The sequence below is a fragment of the Odocoileus virginianus genome, chromosome 20, assembly GCF_023699985.2.
Source record: "Odocoileus virginianus isolate 20LAN1187 ecotype Illinois chromosome 20, Ovbor_1.2, whole genome shotgun sequence".
Lineage (NCBI taxonomy): Eukaryota > Metazoa > Chordata > Mammalia > Artiodactyla > Cervidae > Odocoileus > Odocoileus virginianus.
This window is the reverse complement of record NC_069693.1, coordinates 5494592-5513604: the sequence shown is the minus strand read 5'-3', so window position 1 is coordinate 5513604 and position 19013 is coordinate 5494592. Positions and strand designations below refer to the sequence as shown.

The following is a 19013-nucleotide window of genomic DNA, read 5'->3' as shown; positions in this document are numbered from 1 at the left end:
GGAATTTGTCACAGACTTTAATAAACTTCTTTTCCTTTCCCCTTACAGACCTCAAAACCAGCGCCCTACTGAAGCAGGAGTTTTCGGTTTCGCCTGTATGTAATAGCCCTGGTCAGAGAGAAAAAGCCCACCGGTTAGAAAAAGAACTTCAGACCCCCACCAGGTCTACCGACCACCCAAATCCGTCCCTCCAATCATCGGCTTTATTTGGCTCAGCCAGTGACATCATGAGTCTCCGGGCGGATTTCCAGGGTTCTCAGCCAATCAGTTAACACGAGGAGGGAGGAGAGAAACGTTGGGACTGGGAGAGAGGGTATGAAACGTGAAAACTGAAAGAAGGGAAAAAGACATCAGGCTCTGGATTGAGGACCCAGGAAAGACACAATGGGGCCCAGGGGTGGGGGAGGAAGCAGAGAGGAGAGAGAGAGATGGTCAGAGAGATATGAAAGAAAGGAAAAAGAGATAGTGAGGGGGAGGAGAGACAGAGGCATAAAATGATTGCGGAGAGATTCCCAAATGAGTGACTGATCCAGGGCAGTGCCTTTCCTTGAGGGGCCCAGTGGGGGCGTTTGGCGACCTCAGGAGAGGGCAGGGATGACTCACGAAGCCACGATGACACCGAAGGCCAAGACAGCCAGACACACGGAAATGATGCTGCCAGTCAGGCCAGGATTCCATTGGAATTCATTTTTCTTATGATACTGCAGGTCCATGCGGGGCTGCCCGTCGACTGGGGTGGAGGGGCGGGCGGTGGGGAGGGAGGGGAAACAGCCCGACCTCCAAGTCATCACCCTTCCTTGGGCATGCACCCACACCCACCTGCTCACTCGGCAACCTGGCCAGGGTCGGGCCTCTCTCTCACTGCTCCCTGCTTGGTCCCTGCCCTTTCCTGGGTCTGACTTTTTCATTCATCCATTCCTCATATTCTGTGTCCCAGGCTTTTGGGATACTGCTGGGAATTCCTTTGGCAAACATCCTTGCCCTCATGGAGCAGTCAACATAGCACAGCACATTGACAGTGAAGAGCCCAGCACCAAATGCATCTCACTGGATGGGGGTGGGGGTGGCGGAGAGGACTTGGTGAAAATGCTAGTCCCTCAGTTCTGACTCTTTGCAGCCCCATGGACTGTAGCCTGCCAGTTTCCTCTGTCCACAGAATTCTCCAGGCAAGAATACTGGAGTGGGTTGCCATTCCCTTCTTCAGGGGATCTTCTTGACCCAGGGATCAAACCAGGTCTCCTGCCCTGCAGGCAGATTCTTTACCATCTGAGCCACCAGGGAAGCCCACATTTCACAGGGAAGTGATCCTTTAGTGTGTGATCAGGGAGCTCTCTCTGAGGAGGGGAATTCTGAGACTTTATTGAAGTAAGGAAGAGAGAGGATAGTGAGAGAGAGAGTGGGAATAGCATGTGAAAAGGTTGAACATAACTATTCATTCTTGATGGATTTATAGCAGTTCACTGTATCATGCTTTGTACTATAAAGATACGTATTTTTAAAGCCTCTGAATGAGTGAATTCAGCACATCCTGCCATAGTCCCCAAGTATGGCACTGGCTATAAATAAAATGCTTTTCAAGTACCTGCCATTTTGGCCTTAGAAGCATTGTAAAGTTACAGAGGAGGAATTAGTAGGAGGAAAGTGAATTTCAGAACATGGAAGCAACCTCTGGGCCATACAGTAATCAGATGGCAAGGGGAGTGTTCAAGGTTGTATGTGGGAGACCTCAAAAGCCATATTCAGGAGTTCTCTCATGGTCGGGTGGCTAAGACTCTGCCCGAACTCCCAATACAGGGGGCCATGTGTTCCATCCCTGATCAGTGAATTAGATCCCACATGCTGCAGCTAAGACCTGGTACAGCCAAACAAATAAATACGCAGACATCTTTTTAAAAAGCCGTATTCACTGGGATGTGGTTGACTTCACCTCTCATGCACCTGTCCCATGCCTTCCCCTACCCTAGGAGCTTACTGAAACAGTACTTTTCTCTGATGCATTTGGGACTGGTCATCTGACAATGTAAACAATCCAGGACTTCTTCTTTAAGCAAGCCTGAGCAAGAGGAAAGGGAGAAGTGGGATAAGGGGAGATATCAGAGGACTGGCAAAGGGCAGGAAGGCAGAAGGGGAAAGAAGAGAGGGAGTCCCTTGGCCTTCCTGAATTTGGAGGTCCCATTTTGCTCAATGCACTGATGAGTCACATTAAAAATAATAAGTACATAATTACTGAAGAGTGGAACTCAGTTGTGTAGTTGACTTAACATTCAGTTGCTAGACATGTGATTATGTTAAATTGATTTTAAATTAAATGTCTACCAAAAGAATGTGTGTACTTCTCTATTCCTATTCTGCTGCCCCTGGAGGCAGACTGGCTGCCTGCTCACTCATGTGCCTTCCCCACTTCCTGACACACAGGAAGACTACATTTCCCAAGCTCCTTTGCAGTAGTTTGCACCCATGTGACTGAGTTCTGGCCAATGGAAAGTAGGCAGAGGGATGTACGTCACTCCCAGACCTACTTATAAAAGGCCCTGCGGGATTCTCTATTCATTCTCCCTTCTGAAGCTAGCTTAGCAGCCATGACATAGGTGCAGCCTGGACCCTTGAGCCACTTGGAAGATCTGTTCAACTCTCAATGGAATTTTGGCAAAAGAGAAATAAACCTTTTCCGTTAAACCACTGAAATGTAGGGGTTTATTTTTCACTACATCATAGCCTATCCTAGCCTAAAATCTCCCCTATAAATCCTTTTTTGAAGGTTGCAATGACTTTCATAAGCCCTCAAAAATAAGATATCCCTTGGTGCCATATCTTTGGGGTGGAGGAAACACCAGATGTAGGTGTGATAGCAGGGCTTGATTTGGGGGGGACAAGGTCAAAAGGGGGTAAAGTGAGGTGAAAGTTGCTCAGTCATGTCTGACTCTTTGTGACCCAATGGACTGTACAGTCCATGGAATTCTCCAGGCCAGAATACTGAAGTGGATAGCCTTTCCCTTCTCCAGGGGATCTTCCCAACCCAGGGATCAAACCCAGGTCTCCCACATTGCAGGCGGATTCTTTACCAGCTGAGCCACAAGGGAAGCCCAAAAGGGCAGGAGGGTAGCAAAGGGAAGAACAGACAATAAACCCAGGACTTACGGCAAATTTTGGGATCGCAGGCTGCAAGAGAAAAGAACAGAGGTGACTTAGATTGGGCCAGCAATTTAAGAATTTAATGGGAAAGGACTGGGAGAGGGAGGAAGGAGTGAGATTGGAAAAGGAGAGAAGGGAATTTGGGGGAGAGGCAGAGAAGGCTGAGTCATAGGAGAGGTAAGAGAGGAGTTTGGAAGACAAGGTGGGAGAAGGGAATCAAGTGGTGATGAGGAAGGGGAGAAAGGGGCTTAGTGGAGAGAGATGCCACACCTTTTAATTCATATGATCTTAACACTTTCTTGAGTTCCTTGATTACCCTCTCCCTAAGAGTCACCAGCTCATCCAGCAGAGGCTCATCTGGGGAAGGAAACAGATCCTTATTTGGTGGGAGGAACTCAGCAAGCCGCCCCACCTGCAGCTTCAAAGAGAGGGGGTGATGGGAATTCCCTGCCGGTCCATTGGTTAGGACTCTGAACTTTCAGTGCCGAGGGCAGGGTTATCCCCAGTTGAGATGCAGACAAAACAAACATTTAAAAGAAGAGAGGAGGGATGAGGACACTCCTTTTCTAAGCAAGACTGTCTATTCCTCTGGATCCACTGAAAATCTATGGCCTGGAGGACCTACATCTACCTTCTGATCCGCTGCAGGGACCCAGGCTAAACCATCCTCCCTTGGCCTCGGTTTCCTCATCTGGTAAGTAACAGAAAGGTGGACTTGAGCACCTCTCCTCTCCTTTTCCCTGACCTGCTCTTCTTTTTTCTTCTATTCTGTCTACACTCACACCTTCACGATTTCATCCAGCTGAATAGCTTTGTATATTACCTGGACATGCACTGTCAAATATGGCAGTCACTAGACACACATGAGGATTGAGCACTTGAAATGGGCTAGCCTGAATTGAGAGACGCTGTTAGTATAAAATGTATGCTGGATTTCAAAAACATGGTATGAAAAAAATAACTGCACAATGTCTCAATAGTTTTTGTGTTGATCTCATCTTCAGATGGTAACATTTTAGGTATTAGGTTAAATAAAATCTATTAAAGTTTATTTTACCTGCTTCTGTTTACCTTTTTCAAAGATGTGGCTACCAGAAGTTTTTAAATTACCTGCGTGACTATTTGTGCTTCACATATCTCCATTGGACAGCACTGTTCTATATACACTGATGCCTCCTGAGCTGGTGTCACTAACCTACACCACTTGCTGATATCGAGGGTTATATATCTAACTACCCATTCAGGATCTCCACCTTCAATGTTTAACAGGCATCTTAAACTCAATGAGTCTAAGACTGAACCTTGATATCCTCCTCCAAACCCACTTCCAACTCCATCTGTGAAGACAAAGTCTTTTCCATCTTCATTGAGGGAGCCATCATGTTTCTAGTTACCCAAGCCAAAATCCTTGGTGCTTTGACTTTTTTCTTACATTTCACATGCAATTTGTCAACATGCATTTGAGCAAACCCTGTCTGAATATTCGAGAGAGGTCCAGAAATCCAACATTTCTCACCTCCTCCAATGCTGCCATCCTGGTGCCAGCCATCACCGTCTCTTGCCTGGGCCATTGATTGCTACAACCTTCTCACTGGTCCCCCAGCCTTCCCTATTGCCCTACTAAATCTGTTCTCTGCAGACAGAGGGACCCATTAAAAGCTCAGGCAGTTCACTAGCATCACGGTTCTGCTTAGAATCCTCCTATGTGACCCAGAGTAGAAGTCAAAAGTCCTTATTATTATCAGTCCCTACCAATTAATGGGTACCAATCTATGCATGCCCACCCCGTTACCTCTAGAAGCTCATCTTCTACAGTTCTGCCTTGCTCTCTCTTCTCTCCACTCCAGCCTCCCTGGCCTCCTTGAGGTTCTATGAATATGCCAAGCATTGACCCATCTCAGGTATTACAGTGGTTGTCCTTTCTGCCTTCAGCCTTCTACCCTAGACTTCGACCCCTTCATAGTTGCTTCCCCCTCTCCTCCACATCTTTTCTCATATGCTGATCTTTCAGCGAGAACCTTCTTGGCTGCCCAATTTTTTTTAAAAAACCATCCTTTTATGTATTTTTTTTTGGCTGCACCATGCTGCATGTGAGATCTTAGTTCCCAGACCAGGGATTGAACCCATGCCCCCTGCAGTGGAAGTGCAGAGCCTTAACCACTGGACCACCAGGGAAGTCCCCTGGCTGCCCTGTTTTTACCTGCAAGCCCCGCCCCTATTCCCAGCACTCCCTATCCCCTGGTCCCTGCGTTATTCTTTTCTCCATGGCATTTGTCCCCATTTGACATACTGTATAGTGAAGGGTTAACTCAGGAGGCCTGAGTTCTTCAAATGTGCACATTCCACAAAAGCTTTGGCTCTCAGCTGACTCTCTGCCTCCTGGGAGGTAACCTCTAAGTCCTTTGGAATATCCTGCTTGTCAAGTGTGTCTTTCTTTACTTGGGAGCCTTGAGCCACACCATATAGTCTGTGCTAACGATGTGATTCATGGTGGTGGCTGTGGGCCGCAAGGCAGCAGGTTGATCTCTGGGGGAGCTGGAGACAGAATAACTAAGATCAGCCACTTGGGTGTTCCATGCCTATGTAGCCAACCTCCAATAATATTAGTTGGTAGAATCATTGACCCAGGCTCTTCAAAGATGCCATTGTCATAAAAGACAGCTGAATCAGAACAGATCAGGATTGAAAGAAAACTAGCGATGAATGGCATGATTGAGACAATTGGGAACATTTGAATGAAGATTAATTATTAGCTGATAGTATGGAATTGTAATATAAATCTGTATACACTGTAATATAAATTCCAAGTTACATTTATTGTGCAAGAGAATGTCCTTCTTTGTTTTTAGGAGATTGCCTGCTGAAGAATTTAGAGTTGAAGTGTCACTAACTCTGAAATGGTTTTACACACACACACACACACACACACACACACACACAGACCAAATGTGGCAATAGGTTACCATGTAATGAAATGTTAAGAATGGTGATTTCCCTGGTGGCTCAGACAGTAAAGTGTCTGCCTACAATGCGGGAGACCCAGGTTCGATCCCTGGGTCGGGAAGATCCTCTGGAGAAGGAAATGGCAACCCACTCCTGTAATCTTGCCTGGAAAATCCCATGGACGGAGGATCCTGATAGGCTCCAGCCCACGGGGTCCCAAAGAGTTGGACACAAATGAGTGACTTTACTTTCACTTTCCAGTGGCTAAGACGTCCTGCTCCCAAAGCAGGGGGCCCTGGTTTGATCCCTGGTTGGGGAACTGGATTCCACATGCTGCAACTAAGACCTGGCACAGCCAAATAAAACTATTAAAAAGAATGGTGTGTAGGTGCTTATGGTATTATTCATGCAACTTTTCTATCAGAATTTCGTCCAAGTATAAGAATCATTTTTTTAAGAGGTGAGAGCTTTAAAAATGACTATGTTTAGGCCCCCTCTCCTATATTCTGATTTAATTGGCAGGGGCTGCTGCCTGGGCTCCTAGACTGTTTTAAAACTTTCCCAGGGGATTCCAGCCTACAGCCTGAGTTGCGACCTGCGGCTATAAGCTTTTTTGTGAAGGTCCGTCCAGACAGTCAATATTTTCAGCGTTAAGGGCCATATGGTCATTGTCCCTACTCAGCTCTGCCTTGCTGAGCAGGAGCAACATAAACAATACATACATAAATGGGTGTGGCTGTGTTCCAATAAAACTTTATTTGCAAAAAAACCAAAAAACAAAAAAACGGGGCTGGCATGTCGCCTAATCGCTCTGAGCCTCAGTCTTCCCCTCCGTAAAGGGCAGATCACAACAACGCCCACCTTGATGAACTGTCCTAGGCTTTTCTAGAACTCGGTCAGACACACAGTAAGGGCTATACGTGCGAATGCTTTTATTTTTATATGAAGAGAAGGCCTAGTGGACCGGTGGAAAGGGAGGAGGGGCAAGGGAGCTGGGAAAAGGTTTTCCCTCTTAGCTCCTACCTCTCAGAGAATTAGCCATTAAGTCGCTTGTTTGATTCTTGACGAAGGACGCCACTAGGTCCAGATGGTCTTTCCCTGAGGACGAGAGGGGAGGAAATTCCCGTGGGTCCCTGGGAAAGCCAAGGGATGATGACTCCATCTCCCTTCGGGCCTGGCCCCGCCCTCCCCCTCTCGAGGGCGTGGCCTCCCCGCCCAGCCTCCGGCTAGCCCACTGGGCCCTTTCGCCAAGGTCCAGGGCCCTCTCCCCGCCCCAGCACGCACCCACTCTGCCCACAAAGGCGTTCAGCGCGTAGTCCCGGAAGAAAGGCCCTTCCATGCCCCGCAGCACGACCTGAGCGCGGGCCTGCAGCTGCCCTTGTTGGAACCGGCTGGGGATGAGGGCGAGGCGCAGCTGCTTCAGGGCCTCCCGCACCGAGTGGTCACACTGCAGGCAGCCCCAGTCTCGGTGGGCGCTCAGGCCCAGGAGCAGCACAAGGGCCCAGGCCAGAGGCATGGCGGGGCCTTTGTGACGTCACAGAGGGCACCCCGGTCGGCCACGCCCCTCAGGCAGAGGCGGGGTCAGGGAGGCCCAGGGGAGTGCGCGCTGGGGCGGGTTGGCTGAGCACCTACTGTGTGCCAGACATGGAACTGGAGCTAAGGAGACAGTCTTCAAAACCCAGGAGTCTCTGCCCTGCCCTCTTGGATCTAACATTCATTCTTTTAACTTATGTGTACTGAGCACCTACTATGTGCCAGACGCTTCTCCAGAAACTAGGGTTAGAGCTGAGAAAAGCAGGAGATCCTTGCTCTCTTCAGCACTTACATTCTTTAATTCAACAGACATTTATTGAACACCTACTATGTGCCCGGCCCAGTTCTAGGCGCCTGATGGAGCTCAGAGGCAAACAGAGATAGTCTCTACTCACATAGTTTACGGTTAAAGGAATGTCAGTGGAAAGCCCACTCTGTACTGGGCACTGGAGACAGACTGAAGGAGATGGACACAGTTCCTGTTTATGGGGTTCCTTCTAGCAGAGGTGGAAGGAGGTGCTGCCGGAAAAAGAAATGTAAAACCTAGTAAACAGATTAGTAAATGAGATCATGACACAGCATTAAGTGCTGAGAAGCAAATAAACCTTGTGATATATGATGAGTCCTGGTATGCTAGTGCCCCGAGGTCAGGGTTGTGTTCACTGCTCTTTTCTAATGTCTGACATGCCCTAGGTGCTCCATAAATATTTAACAAATTCAGTGACTCCACAGAAGAGGAAAATGTACTTTGTTTTTGCCCTGGTTTTTTTTTTTTTTTTTTGAAAAATCTTCAAACCTAGAGAAAATTTGCAGGAGCAGTACAATAAATATTTGAATATACCTTATTAACACTCACTTCCACTGTATCTCTCTCTCTCCAAAACGAAGTAGGGCAAAGGCTAACAGTTTTGCAAACTTTAAGAGGGTCATAGCAAAAAAAAAAAGAGGGTCATAGCAAAAAAAAAAAAGAGGGTCATAGCAAACACCCTCTTCCAACAACACAAAAGACAACTCTATACATGGACATTACCAGATAGTCAATACTGAAATCAGACTGATTATATTCTTTGCAGCCGAAGATGGAAAAGCTCTATACAGTCAGCAGAAACAAGACTGGGAACGGACTGTGGCTCAGATCATGAACTCCTTATTGCCAAATTCTGACTTAAATTGAAGAAAGTGGGGAAAACCACTAGACCATTCAAGTATGACCTAAATCAAATCCCTTATGAATATACAGTGGAAGTGACAAATAGATTCAAGGAATTACATATGATAGAGTGCCTGAAGAACTATAAATGTTCATGACATTGTACAGGAGGCAGTGACCAAGATCATCTCCAAGAAAAATAAATGCAAAAAGGCAAAATGGTTGTCTGAGGAGGCCTTACAAATAGCTGAGAAAAGAAGAGGCGCTAAAGGCAAAGGAGAAAAGGAAAGATATACCCATCTGCATGCAGAGTCCCAAAGAACAGCGAGAGATAAGAAAGCCTTCCTCAGTGATCAATGCAAAGAAATAGAGGAAAACAATAGGATAGGAAAGGCTAGAGATCTCTTCAAGAAAATATAACATATAGAGATTAATTAAATGTTAGTTTCAGTTAAAAATGGACAAAGGATTTGAATAGATATTTCCCCAAAGAAGATCTAAGAATGGCAAATTAGCACTTGAAAAGATGCTCAGCATCACTGAGCATTAGGAGAATGCAAATCAGAACCACAGTGAGAGGACCTTCCTGGTGGTGCAGTGGATAAGAGTCCTCCTGCCAGTGCAGGGGACACGGGTTCGATCCCTGGGCCAGGAAGATCCCACGTGCCAAGGAGCAGCTAAGCTTGTGCCCCACAGCTGCTGAGCCGGTGCTCTAGAGCCTGTGAACTGCAACTGCTGTGCCCACATGTGGCAGCTACTGAAGCCCCCTGGAGCCTCTGCTCTGCAACAAGAGACGCCACAATGAGAAGCCCAGGTCCCATAGCTACAGAGCAGCCCCCGCTCTCCAGAACTAAAGAAAGCCAGAGGACAGCAGCGAAGACCTAGCACAGCCAAAAATAAATAAAGAAATTATCAAAAAATTTTCAAAAAGCACAATGAGCTACCACCTCACACCAATTAAGATGGCTCGCATCTAAAAAACAGAAAATGACAAGTGTTGGTAAAGATGTGGAGAAATGGAACCCTTGTACACTGTCATTGGGAATGTAAAATGGCACCCCTGCGATGGAAAACAGTATGGATGTTTCTCAAATAATTAAAAGTAAAATTACTATATGACCCAGCAATTCGACTTCTGAGTATTTATCCAAAAGAATTGAAAGCAGAGACTGAAAAAGATCTTTGTACACTCATCTTCATAGCACCATCATTTACAAAAACTGAAATATGGAAGCAATCCATCGACTAACAAATGGGTAAACAAAACGTGGTGTACACAAGCAGTGGGATGTTATTTAGGCAAAAAGGAAGGAAATTCTGACATATGTGACAGCATGGGAAAACCTTGCTGGTCACTATGCTGAGTGGAATAAAGCCAGTCACAAAAGACACATACTGCATAATTCTGCTTGTACAAGGTACCTAAAATACCTAAAGTAAATTCACACTCAGGATATTTAATATTGGTTTGATTGGTTTAGCCATATTTGGACTTTCCTAAACGCCTCCTGATGCTTTGCTGCTTCACCTCCTCTGAGAAGCCCCCCCACATTACTCCTCCCTGTCTCCCTCTGTTATCCTCTATTTTGGGGATCAGCCTACACCCTGAAAGGGCCAGGTTGTAAATATTTTAGGATTGGTGATCCATAGTTCTCTTGCTACTGTAATACGAAAGCAGCTACAGACAATATGGAAATGAAAAGATGTGGCTGTGTCCTAATAAAGCTTTATTTATAGACACTGAAATTTGAATTGCATGTTTTCACATGTCACAAAATATTATTCCGACTTTTTTTTAACCTTTCAGTTCAGTTCAGTCGCTCAGTCGTGTCCGACTCTTTGTGACCCCATGGACTGCAGCACGCCAGGCCTCCCTGTCCATCACCAACTCCCAGAGTTTACTCTAACTCATGTCCATTGAGTCAGTGATGCCATCCAACCATCTCATCCTCTGTCTCCCCTTTCTCCTCCTGCCTTCAGTCTTTCCCAGCATCAGGCTTTTTTCAAATGAATCAGCTCTTCACATGAGGTGGTCAAAGTACTGGAGTTTCAGCTTCAACATCAATCCTTCCAATTAATATTCAGGACTGATATCTTTTAGGATGGACTAGTTGGATCTCCTTGCAGTCCAAGGGACTCTCAAGAGTCTTCTCCAACACCCACAGTTCAAAAGCATCGATTCTTCGGCACTCAGCTTTCTTTATAGCCCAGTTCTCACATCCATACATGACTAACCTTTAGATATGTAAAAACTATTTTTAGCTGATGAGTCGAGGTGGTTTGCCATTAACTCTAACTCATTATCCTGTTAGTTTCTGCCATAACATTAATTATAATTTATAATTATTTTTTCTTTCTTTTATATCATCTGATTAGCCCCTTGAGGCCAAGAACCATGTGTATCTTCTTCACCAGCATGTCCCCAACCCCTAGGAGGGAACCTGTAATCTATTCAAACTTAGATTAAAAAAAAAAAAGGAACCTCAATTCAGTTATCGAAACCCTTTAAATGTGTTTGGAAAAACATTTAAGTATGGGAATCTACCTCTTCAACTGTAAATGTAATGAAATCTAAACAGAGCTCAAGTGTTTTTAATGAAACAATTAGTGTCTACATTGATCTGGGCTGTCCTGAGAACATTTTAAAGGCTTAGTACAATAATAGGTAAACTACTTGTATATTGGTTGCAAGTTGAAGTGATAATATTTTGGATCTATTGAGTTAAAGAAAACACTATAATTAGTGTCACCTATTTCTTTTTACCTTTTATTTTGGCCAGCAGAAAGTTTGAAATCACATGTGGGGCTTGAATCATGTTTGAATTAGACATTGCTGGTCTAGCACATAGATGGTGCCAATAGGTATCATTTGAATTGAATTAGATATGATTCTAATTCTAATTGAATTAGCTGGGGTTAATGGGAAGAATTCTCCAAGCCAGGCTTCAGCAATACATGAACCATGAACTTCCAAATGTTCAAGCTGGTTTCAGAAAAGGCAGAGGAACCAGAGATCAAATTGCCAACATCCGCTGGATCATCGAAAAAAGCAAGAGAATTTCAGAAAACATCTATTTCTGCTTTATTGACTATGCCAAAGCCTTTGACTGTGTGGATCACAATAAACTGTGGAAAATTCAGAAAGAGATGGGAATACCAGACCACCTGACCTGCCTCTTGAGAAATCTGTATGCAGGTCAGGAAGCAACAGTTAGAACTGGACATGGAACAACAGACTGGTTCCAAATAGAAAAAGGAGTACGTCAAGGCTGTATATTGTCAACCTGCTTATTTAACTTAAACACAGACTACATCATAAGAAACGCTGGGCTGGAAGAAGCACAAGCTGGAATCAAGGTATGCTGATGACACTGCCCTTATGGCAGAAAGTGAAGAAGAAATAAAGAGCCTCTTGATGAAAGTGAAAGAGGAGAGTGAAAATGTTGGCTTCAAGCTCAATATTCAGAAAACTAAGATCATGGCATCTGGTCCCATCACTTCATGGCAAATAGATGGGGAAACAGTGGAAACAGTGACAGATTTTAATTTTGGGGGCTCCAAAATCACTGCAGATGGTGCAGCCATGAAATTAAAAGATGCTTGCTCCTTGGAAGGAAAGTTATGACCAACCTAGACAGCATATTAAAAAGCAGAGACATTACTTTGCCAATAAAGGTCCGTCTAGTCAAGGCTATGGTTTTTCCAGTAGTTGTGTATGGATGTGAGAGTTAGACTATAAAGAAAGGTGAGCACCGAAGAATTGATGCTTTTGAACTGTGGTGTTGGAGAAGACTCTTGAGAGTCCCTTGGACTGCAAGGAGACCCAACCAGTCCATCCTACAGGAGATCAGTCCTGAGTGTTCATTGGAAGGACTGATGTTAAAGCTGAAACTCCAATACTTTGGCCACCTGTTGCAAAGAGCTGACTCATTTCCCCTTGATGTTGGGAAAGATTGAGGGCAGGAGGAGAAGGGGATGACAGAGGATGAGATGGTTGGATGGCATCACCAACTCAATGGACATGAGTTTGAGTAAACTCCGGGGGTTGGTGATGGACAGGGAGGCCTGGCGTGCTGCAGTCCATGGGGTGGCAAAGACTGGGACACGACTGAGCGACTGAACTGAACGGGAAGAAAAATAACGACTCAAGGTGTAATGGGGAGATTAGACCACAAGAGGGTGCTCTCACCCCAGTGAAATTCTTTTCCACCTGAAAAATCTCGCTCTTGGCTTCCTGCCGCCCTTGCCTAACTGCCTCCCTTGCCTACCTTTCCCAGATGTAGCCACTTAAAATTACAGCTAATGCGGTGCAGATCAAACTTTGAGACATGAATCAAGATATGATCTTGCCCATTCTTTCCTTTTTCCCTATTACCATGCCTCAGGCAGGCAGGGAGGCAAGGGGCTATTTGCCCTAAGAAAAGGAGTTGTCAGAAGGGGATCGAAAACAAAGGTGGGGAAACAACTGTAAATTCCTCCGCTTCTAAGCCGCAAAGCCTCAGGTCCAGGTGGGAGGCAGGAAGCATCAGGGAGCAGAACAGGTTTGGTGTCTCTGATGATGTAGCCACGCTAAAGCGCCATTTGGTAGAACTTGGTTAACTTGATTATCTGCAGGCGTCACAGTCTGGCAATCCCAGGATTTTTAGAGAAGAGGCTGAAGTCATTCTCACACTCGCCCATCAGGGAAAGAGATGTTCAACCCAGTGGTGTTTCTAGTTGGAGGGGGGAGGGTGGTCAAGGGCAAGCTGGTGTTCATCACCCGGGAAGAGGAGGTGTCTGTGGGCATCCAGAACGGAGGGTTCTGTGGGTGGGGAGCAACAGACTAGGCTGTGCTCACACACCAGGAAAACATCTGAGTGAAAAATAGTTAAAAAACAACCCAGTGCTCTTTATATAAATGTAAAATGCATGTGTCCCAAACAAAAATACACAATGGGTAAGGGCACCTGCAAAGAAAAGAACCACAATGAACATGATAAAATAGTGACTCTGGCTGGGAAGGAAAAGAGAGCAGGTGGTGAGGGCAAACTGGACTAAATGAATAAGAAATAGATAAAACACTGGCTTTTGTGTCAACCAGGCAGTTAAGGGTCCTTCTGGGGTCAGACAGCCCATTTTAATTAATTAGTTAAAATTAAGCTCTGCCACTTAATAATTGGGAGCCCTCAGTGAAATTGGGTAATTCTCTCTGTGCCTCAACTGCCTCATCTATAAAATGGGATAACAAGAGTCCCGAAGTTATAGGGTTCTCCCAAGAATGAAAAACATAAAATATGAGAAGGCTGAACATCGAAGAACTGATGCCTTTGAATTGTGGTGCTGGAGAAGGCTCTTGAGAGTCCCTTGGATTGCAAGGAGATCAAACCAGTCAATCCTAAAAGAAATCAACCCTGAATATTCATTGGAAGGACTGATGCTGAAGTTGAAGCTCCAATACTCTGGCCACCTGATGTGAAGATCGGGCTCATTGGAAAAGACCCCGATGTTGGGAAAGATTGAAGACAAAAGGAGAAGGGGGTGACAGAGGATGAGATGGTTAGAGAGCTTCACTGACTCAATGGACATGAATTTGAGCATACTCGGGAGATAGTGGAGGACAGAGGAGCCTGGCAAGCCACAGTTCATGGGGTCCAAAGAATCGGACACAACTTAGCAACTGAGCTACAACAATATAAAGAGTTTACAATAGTACATAGCAAGGGCTATCTAACAGCTGGTTATTTTTGTACCTTTCACGAACTGAAGATTATTTACTTAATCTTCTGCACCTGAAGTTATTAGAAATGGAAAGGAAAAGGGGGGACTTTTGAGCTGGGGGAGGGGAGAGAGTTGTGAGAGAAAACAAGATTTGCATGTGAGCATGGGGACTTCTGAGTATGGCAGGGGTGAGGGGGCATGTAAGATGCTTGTATTAGTCAGAGGGCTGGATTATGCTTCCGTAACAAATAGCCTGGATATCTCAGTGGCTTAAAACAACAAACTTATTTTTTTGTGATGTCATTTTGGCTGGCTGGTCAGAACTCTGGCAGAAAAAGGAAAAAGGAATAGAACCCACAGTTCTTAAATGCTTCCACTCTCAAATGACACCTGCTTATTGGCCAAATGAGTCACAAGGCCACATCACACTTTACCAGAATGAGGAAGAATAATCTTTTAGGAGTCCAGAAGGATTGAGGGTTGGAATATTTGTGAGCAGCTTGAATGATCAGCTTGAAGCCTTCTTTAAACTTAGGGACCTGAGAGCTGAGAAAACTTATCCTGAAAGTCGAGGGCTGGCTCACAGAGAAGACAAGCCTGTCGGAAAACTTCTCTCATGCCATTATGGTGGGGTAGTGTAATAGTCACCCACAGCTGTGTAACAAAGTACCCCCCAGAAGGAGAGGATGGGACGAATTGAGAAGCAGCACTGAAACATATACATTACCGTATGCAAAATAGATAGGTAGTAGGAAGTTGCTACATATCATGGGGAGCTCAACCTACTGCTCTGTAAAAACCTAGAGGGCTGGGATGGAGTGAGGGGTGGGAGGGAGGTTCAAGAGGAAAGGGACATATGTATCCTTATAGAACCAACACAATATTGTAAAACAATTATCTTCCAATTCAAAGAAAAAGTACCCCCAAACACATGCCTGAAAACTACAATAACTGTTTGATATCTCACAGTTTTCCATGGGTCAGGTATTAGGAAGTGGATAGCTCTGTCACAGGGTCTTGTGATGTTCAGCCTGGGCTGCGGTCATCCGAAGGCAAGACTGGGGCTGGAGAATCTGCTTCAGGATGGCTCACTGGCAAGCTGGCACTGGCTCTTGGCAGAAAGTGTTGTATCCTTGCTGTGTGGGTCTCTCCACAGGCTTGCCAAGGGTCCACAATGTATAGCAGCTGGCTTTCCCCAGAGCGAACATTCCAAAAGAAAGCCAGGAGGAAGCAGCCATGTCTTCCGTGACCTAGTCTCTGAAGGCACACACCACTGCTTCTACCGTATTCTATCTGTCAGAAGCAAGCCAGTGAGTCTGGCTCACATTCAAAGGAAGGGGAATTAGTCTCCAGCTGGGACTTCCCTGGTGGGTCAGACGGTAAAGCGTCTGTCTACAATGAGTGAGACCCGGGTTCAGCCCTTGGGTCGGGAAGATCTCCTGGAGAATGAAATGGCAACCCACTCCAGCATTCTTGCCTGGAAAATCCCATGGACGGAGAAGCCTGATAGGCTTCAGCCCATGGGGTCGCAAAGAGTCAGACACGACTGAGCGACTTCAATTCACTTTGAAGGGAGGAGGGTCAAAGAATGTGCGAGTATATTCTAAAACCACCCCTGGCGGCCATATGGTGAAATGGGTGTGTGTCTGGACATCAGAAGTTGCCATAAACTTCTATAGGCTCAGGGGCACAAGGGAAATGGGGGTAGAAAGTGCTAGTTGTTCAGTCGCTCGGTCGTGTCCGACTCTTTTGCAACCCCATGGACTGTAGCCCTCCAGGCTCCTCTGTCCTTGGGATTTTCCAGGCAGGAATACTGGAGTGGGTTGCCATGTCCTTCTCCAGGGGATTTTCCTGGGCCAGGGATCAAACCTGGGTTACCTGCATTGGCAGGTGGATTCTTTACTACTGAGCCACTAGGGGAGCCTGCTAGTTGCCACCAAAATCTGATTTTCCCCTGGAGCGCGTGTTTAATTCAAGTCATTCTCATGCCAATTATTCGGTCACAGAACAACACCTTACATTTGCTGAGTCCTTCCTAAGCATCAGGCACCGTCCTAAGTGCTTTCCATTTAATCTCAACAACGACTCGATCAGGCAGGTACAGTTTGACCTCCATTGACAAACAGGGAAACTTCGGAGTAGAGGCTAAGTAAACTCTTCTAAGGAGGCACAGCTAATAATAAAAAGAGTGGGAGGGCTGGGATTTGAACCCAGGCATTCGGGTTCCGGCATCCAGCCTCTGAGACACAGCACTGTATCATAAAGAAAAGACGTTATGCTCCACACACCCATTGTGATTGTAAAAAGTGGTGCCCGCTGCTCCATTATTTTCAGAGGATTTATTTACTGTGCTCTCTGAACCTTGTAAAGTAATTGACATAAAATGGTGTATTGCCTGAATGAAGGCATGATTTAGCACATTTAACGGTCGTGCCACTTAAAAAAAAAAAATCTCCATTTGACAGCGGTGGAAACTCAGGATTAGCAGGGTCAAGCCACTTGCGCTGGGTCGAGTAAATAGAGACAGAAGCAGGAGTGGGACCCGGCGGCCAAGGACGGGGTCCCGGCCATGAGCCGCTCCCCTGGGCAACACCAGTGGCCTGGTTTGGCGTTGGCGCGAGGCAGGCGGGAAAGAATGCCAGGGAAAGGATCTGGGAGGGATTTGGCTCTGAGCCGGGGGGAGGAGGAAGAGGAATGAGAGATGGTAGTGCCAGCGCCCGGGGTGGGGGTGGGAGTGGGGGTGGCGCAGGGGGCTGTTTCCCACCGTCTGCAGCCCGTGCCCCGCCCCCACGCCCCGGTCCCCACCGCGCGGTGGCAGAAACAGTGGCCTGTCCTCAAGCACTGCAGTGGAGGAGAAATTGGGACAAGCCCTTTGGAAGACTGTTTGGCAGGATCCGGTAGGGCTGGCCGTCTGCACGTGCCCTACTCGGCGTGTGCCCGTGAGAAATGGGTGCACGCGGCCTCCAGGCGGCCAGGAATGCCCCCAGCCCCCATTCTCTGTGAGGATCCCCAGACCAGCCCAGAGTCAGCAAGAGACTCACTCGATAAACCTGCTGTGTTCTTTTGTAGATTAGTAAAAATGCATTCCTTTCCCCATTTCAAACCAATCAATGCTTTCCTTCCCTTTCCAGTAACTAGGTGTTAAAAGGGGCTTCCCAGGTGGCGCTCCTGGTAAAGAACCCGCCTGCCAATGCAGGAGATATAAGAGAAGAGGGTTCGATCCCTGGGTCCGGAAGATCCGCTGGAGGCGGCACGGCAACCCACTCCAGGATTCCTGTCTGGAGAATCCCATGGACAGAGGAGCCTGGCGGGCTACAGTCCACATGGGTGGCAAAGAGCCCGACACGACTGAAGCGACTTAGCAGGCACCCAGGTATAATAAACGAGCGTTGCAGCTTTATGGTTTTTTAAAATATTTTTTGGTTTTTAATGAAAATTTTTAATTTTTATAATTTTTTCATCGACATTGTCTTTTAAATACTTAAAATATTCTTAAACTGTGAACCTTGCTAATATCTCTGTGTTGCCCCTTTGCCAACTCTGTACTTGGTCTGTTACTGACCCTCCCCTTCACAAGCCCCACGTGGACATACACTGTGCCTAATGATGTTCATTTGGGCCTCTGGTGTCAACGCCCTGCTGCTGCTGCTAGCGAAGTTCTCTACCACTTATTCATTAGCAAGAATACAAGGTTGGACCTTTCAGCTGTTAGAACACAATTTTTTAAATTGGCAGGCGCAGGAATGTGGGGCCTTTTTACACTGAGCTTTTGCTAATGCTCAGAGGGTGGCTCAGATGGTAAAGAATCCGCCTGCAATGAAGGAGACCTGGGTTCGATCCCGGGGTGGGGGAGATGCCCTGGAGGAGGGCATGGCAACGCACTCTAGTATCCTTGTCTGGAGAATCCCATGGACCGAGGAGCCTGGTGAGTTACAGTCCATGGGGTCGCAGAGTCGGCCACTCCTGAGAAACTTACACTAACTAATGAACTTTGCTGGTGCAGAAAGCCATTGGTGGCACATTCGTCTGATGGAATGCTGCAAGGCACTGAGATGCTTTCCAGACACACACACTAGCTCCGAGGCGCGTATCATGCTTGACAGGCAAGGGAAGCCACATGCAAAAGAAGATACCATCTACCATTCCATAGGCAGAAAGCTCAAAACAGGCCAAAGCAAATATCAGGGTCAGACTGATTGCTTGGTCAATAAATGGAGGAGAAAATCATCAAGTGATGATGGGGAAGTGAGGAGGGCGGGCCTATGACAGAGGGGCTGGCAGGACTCTTTCTTGACCTGCTGGACAAGGGTTTCATTTCATAGCCATCAATTAAGCTGCCAATTGCAATTTTCAAATTCATGTATATACTTTATTCCAGTAAATAAATAACAAAGACAGGTTGTATGAGACAGGGAACTATCTTCAGTATCTTGTAATAACCTACAATGGAAAAGAATCTGAAAAAGAATATATATTTATGTATAATTGAATCACTTTGTTGTACACTTGAAACTAACACAATATTGTAAATTAAGTCTACTTGGATTAAAAATGGTTA

General features: G+C 46.2%; 1 protein-coding gene across 1 annotated transcript; it reads right to left on the bottom strand.

Moving 5' to 3' along the window:
- Positions 1-7591, bottom strand: IZUMO2 (IZUMO family member 2). Its single transcript, XM_020886904.2, has 7 exons — positions 7360-7591; positions 7099-7173; positions 3403-3489; positions 3139-3159; positions 1973-2053; positions 604-730; positions 1-108 (listed from the first exon to the last, which is right to left on the bottom strand). Exons 1-7 carry the CDS (start codon positions 7589-7591, stop codon positions 66-68), a joined length of 666 nt encoding a protein of 221 aa, XP_020742563.2. The 3' UTR covers positions 1-65.
- Between the last annotated feature and the right edge of the window lie 11422 nt (positions 7592-19013).

Excerpts from the sequence above, each read along its gene's own strand:
- IZUMO2 (XM_020886904.2), bottom strand. The coding sequence starts at position 7,591 with ATGCCTCTGGCCTGGGCCCTTGTGCTGCTCCTGGGCCTGAGCGCCCAC. Across the intron at positions 2,054-3,138 it reads CTGCGATCCCAAAATTTGCC|GCTTGCTTAAAGAAGAAGTC; the intron begins GTAAGTCCTGGG and ends CCTCTTGCTCAG. Across the intron at positions 109-603 it reads TTCGGTGTCATCGTGGCTTC|GGCTATTACATACAGGCGAA; the intron begins GTGAGTCATCCC and ends CTCTCTGACCAG.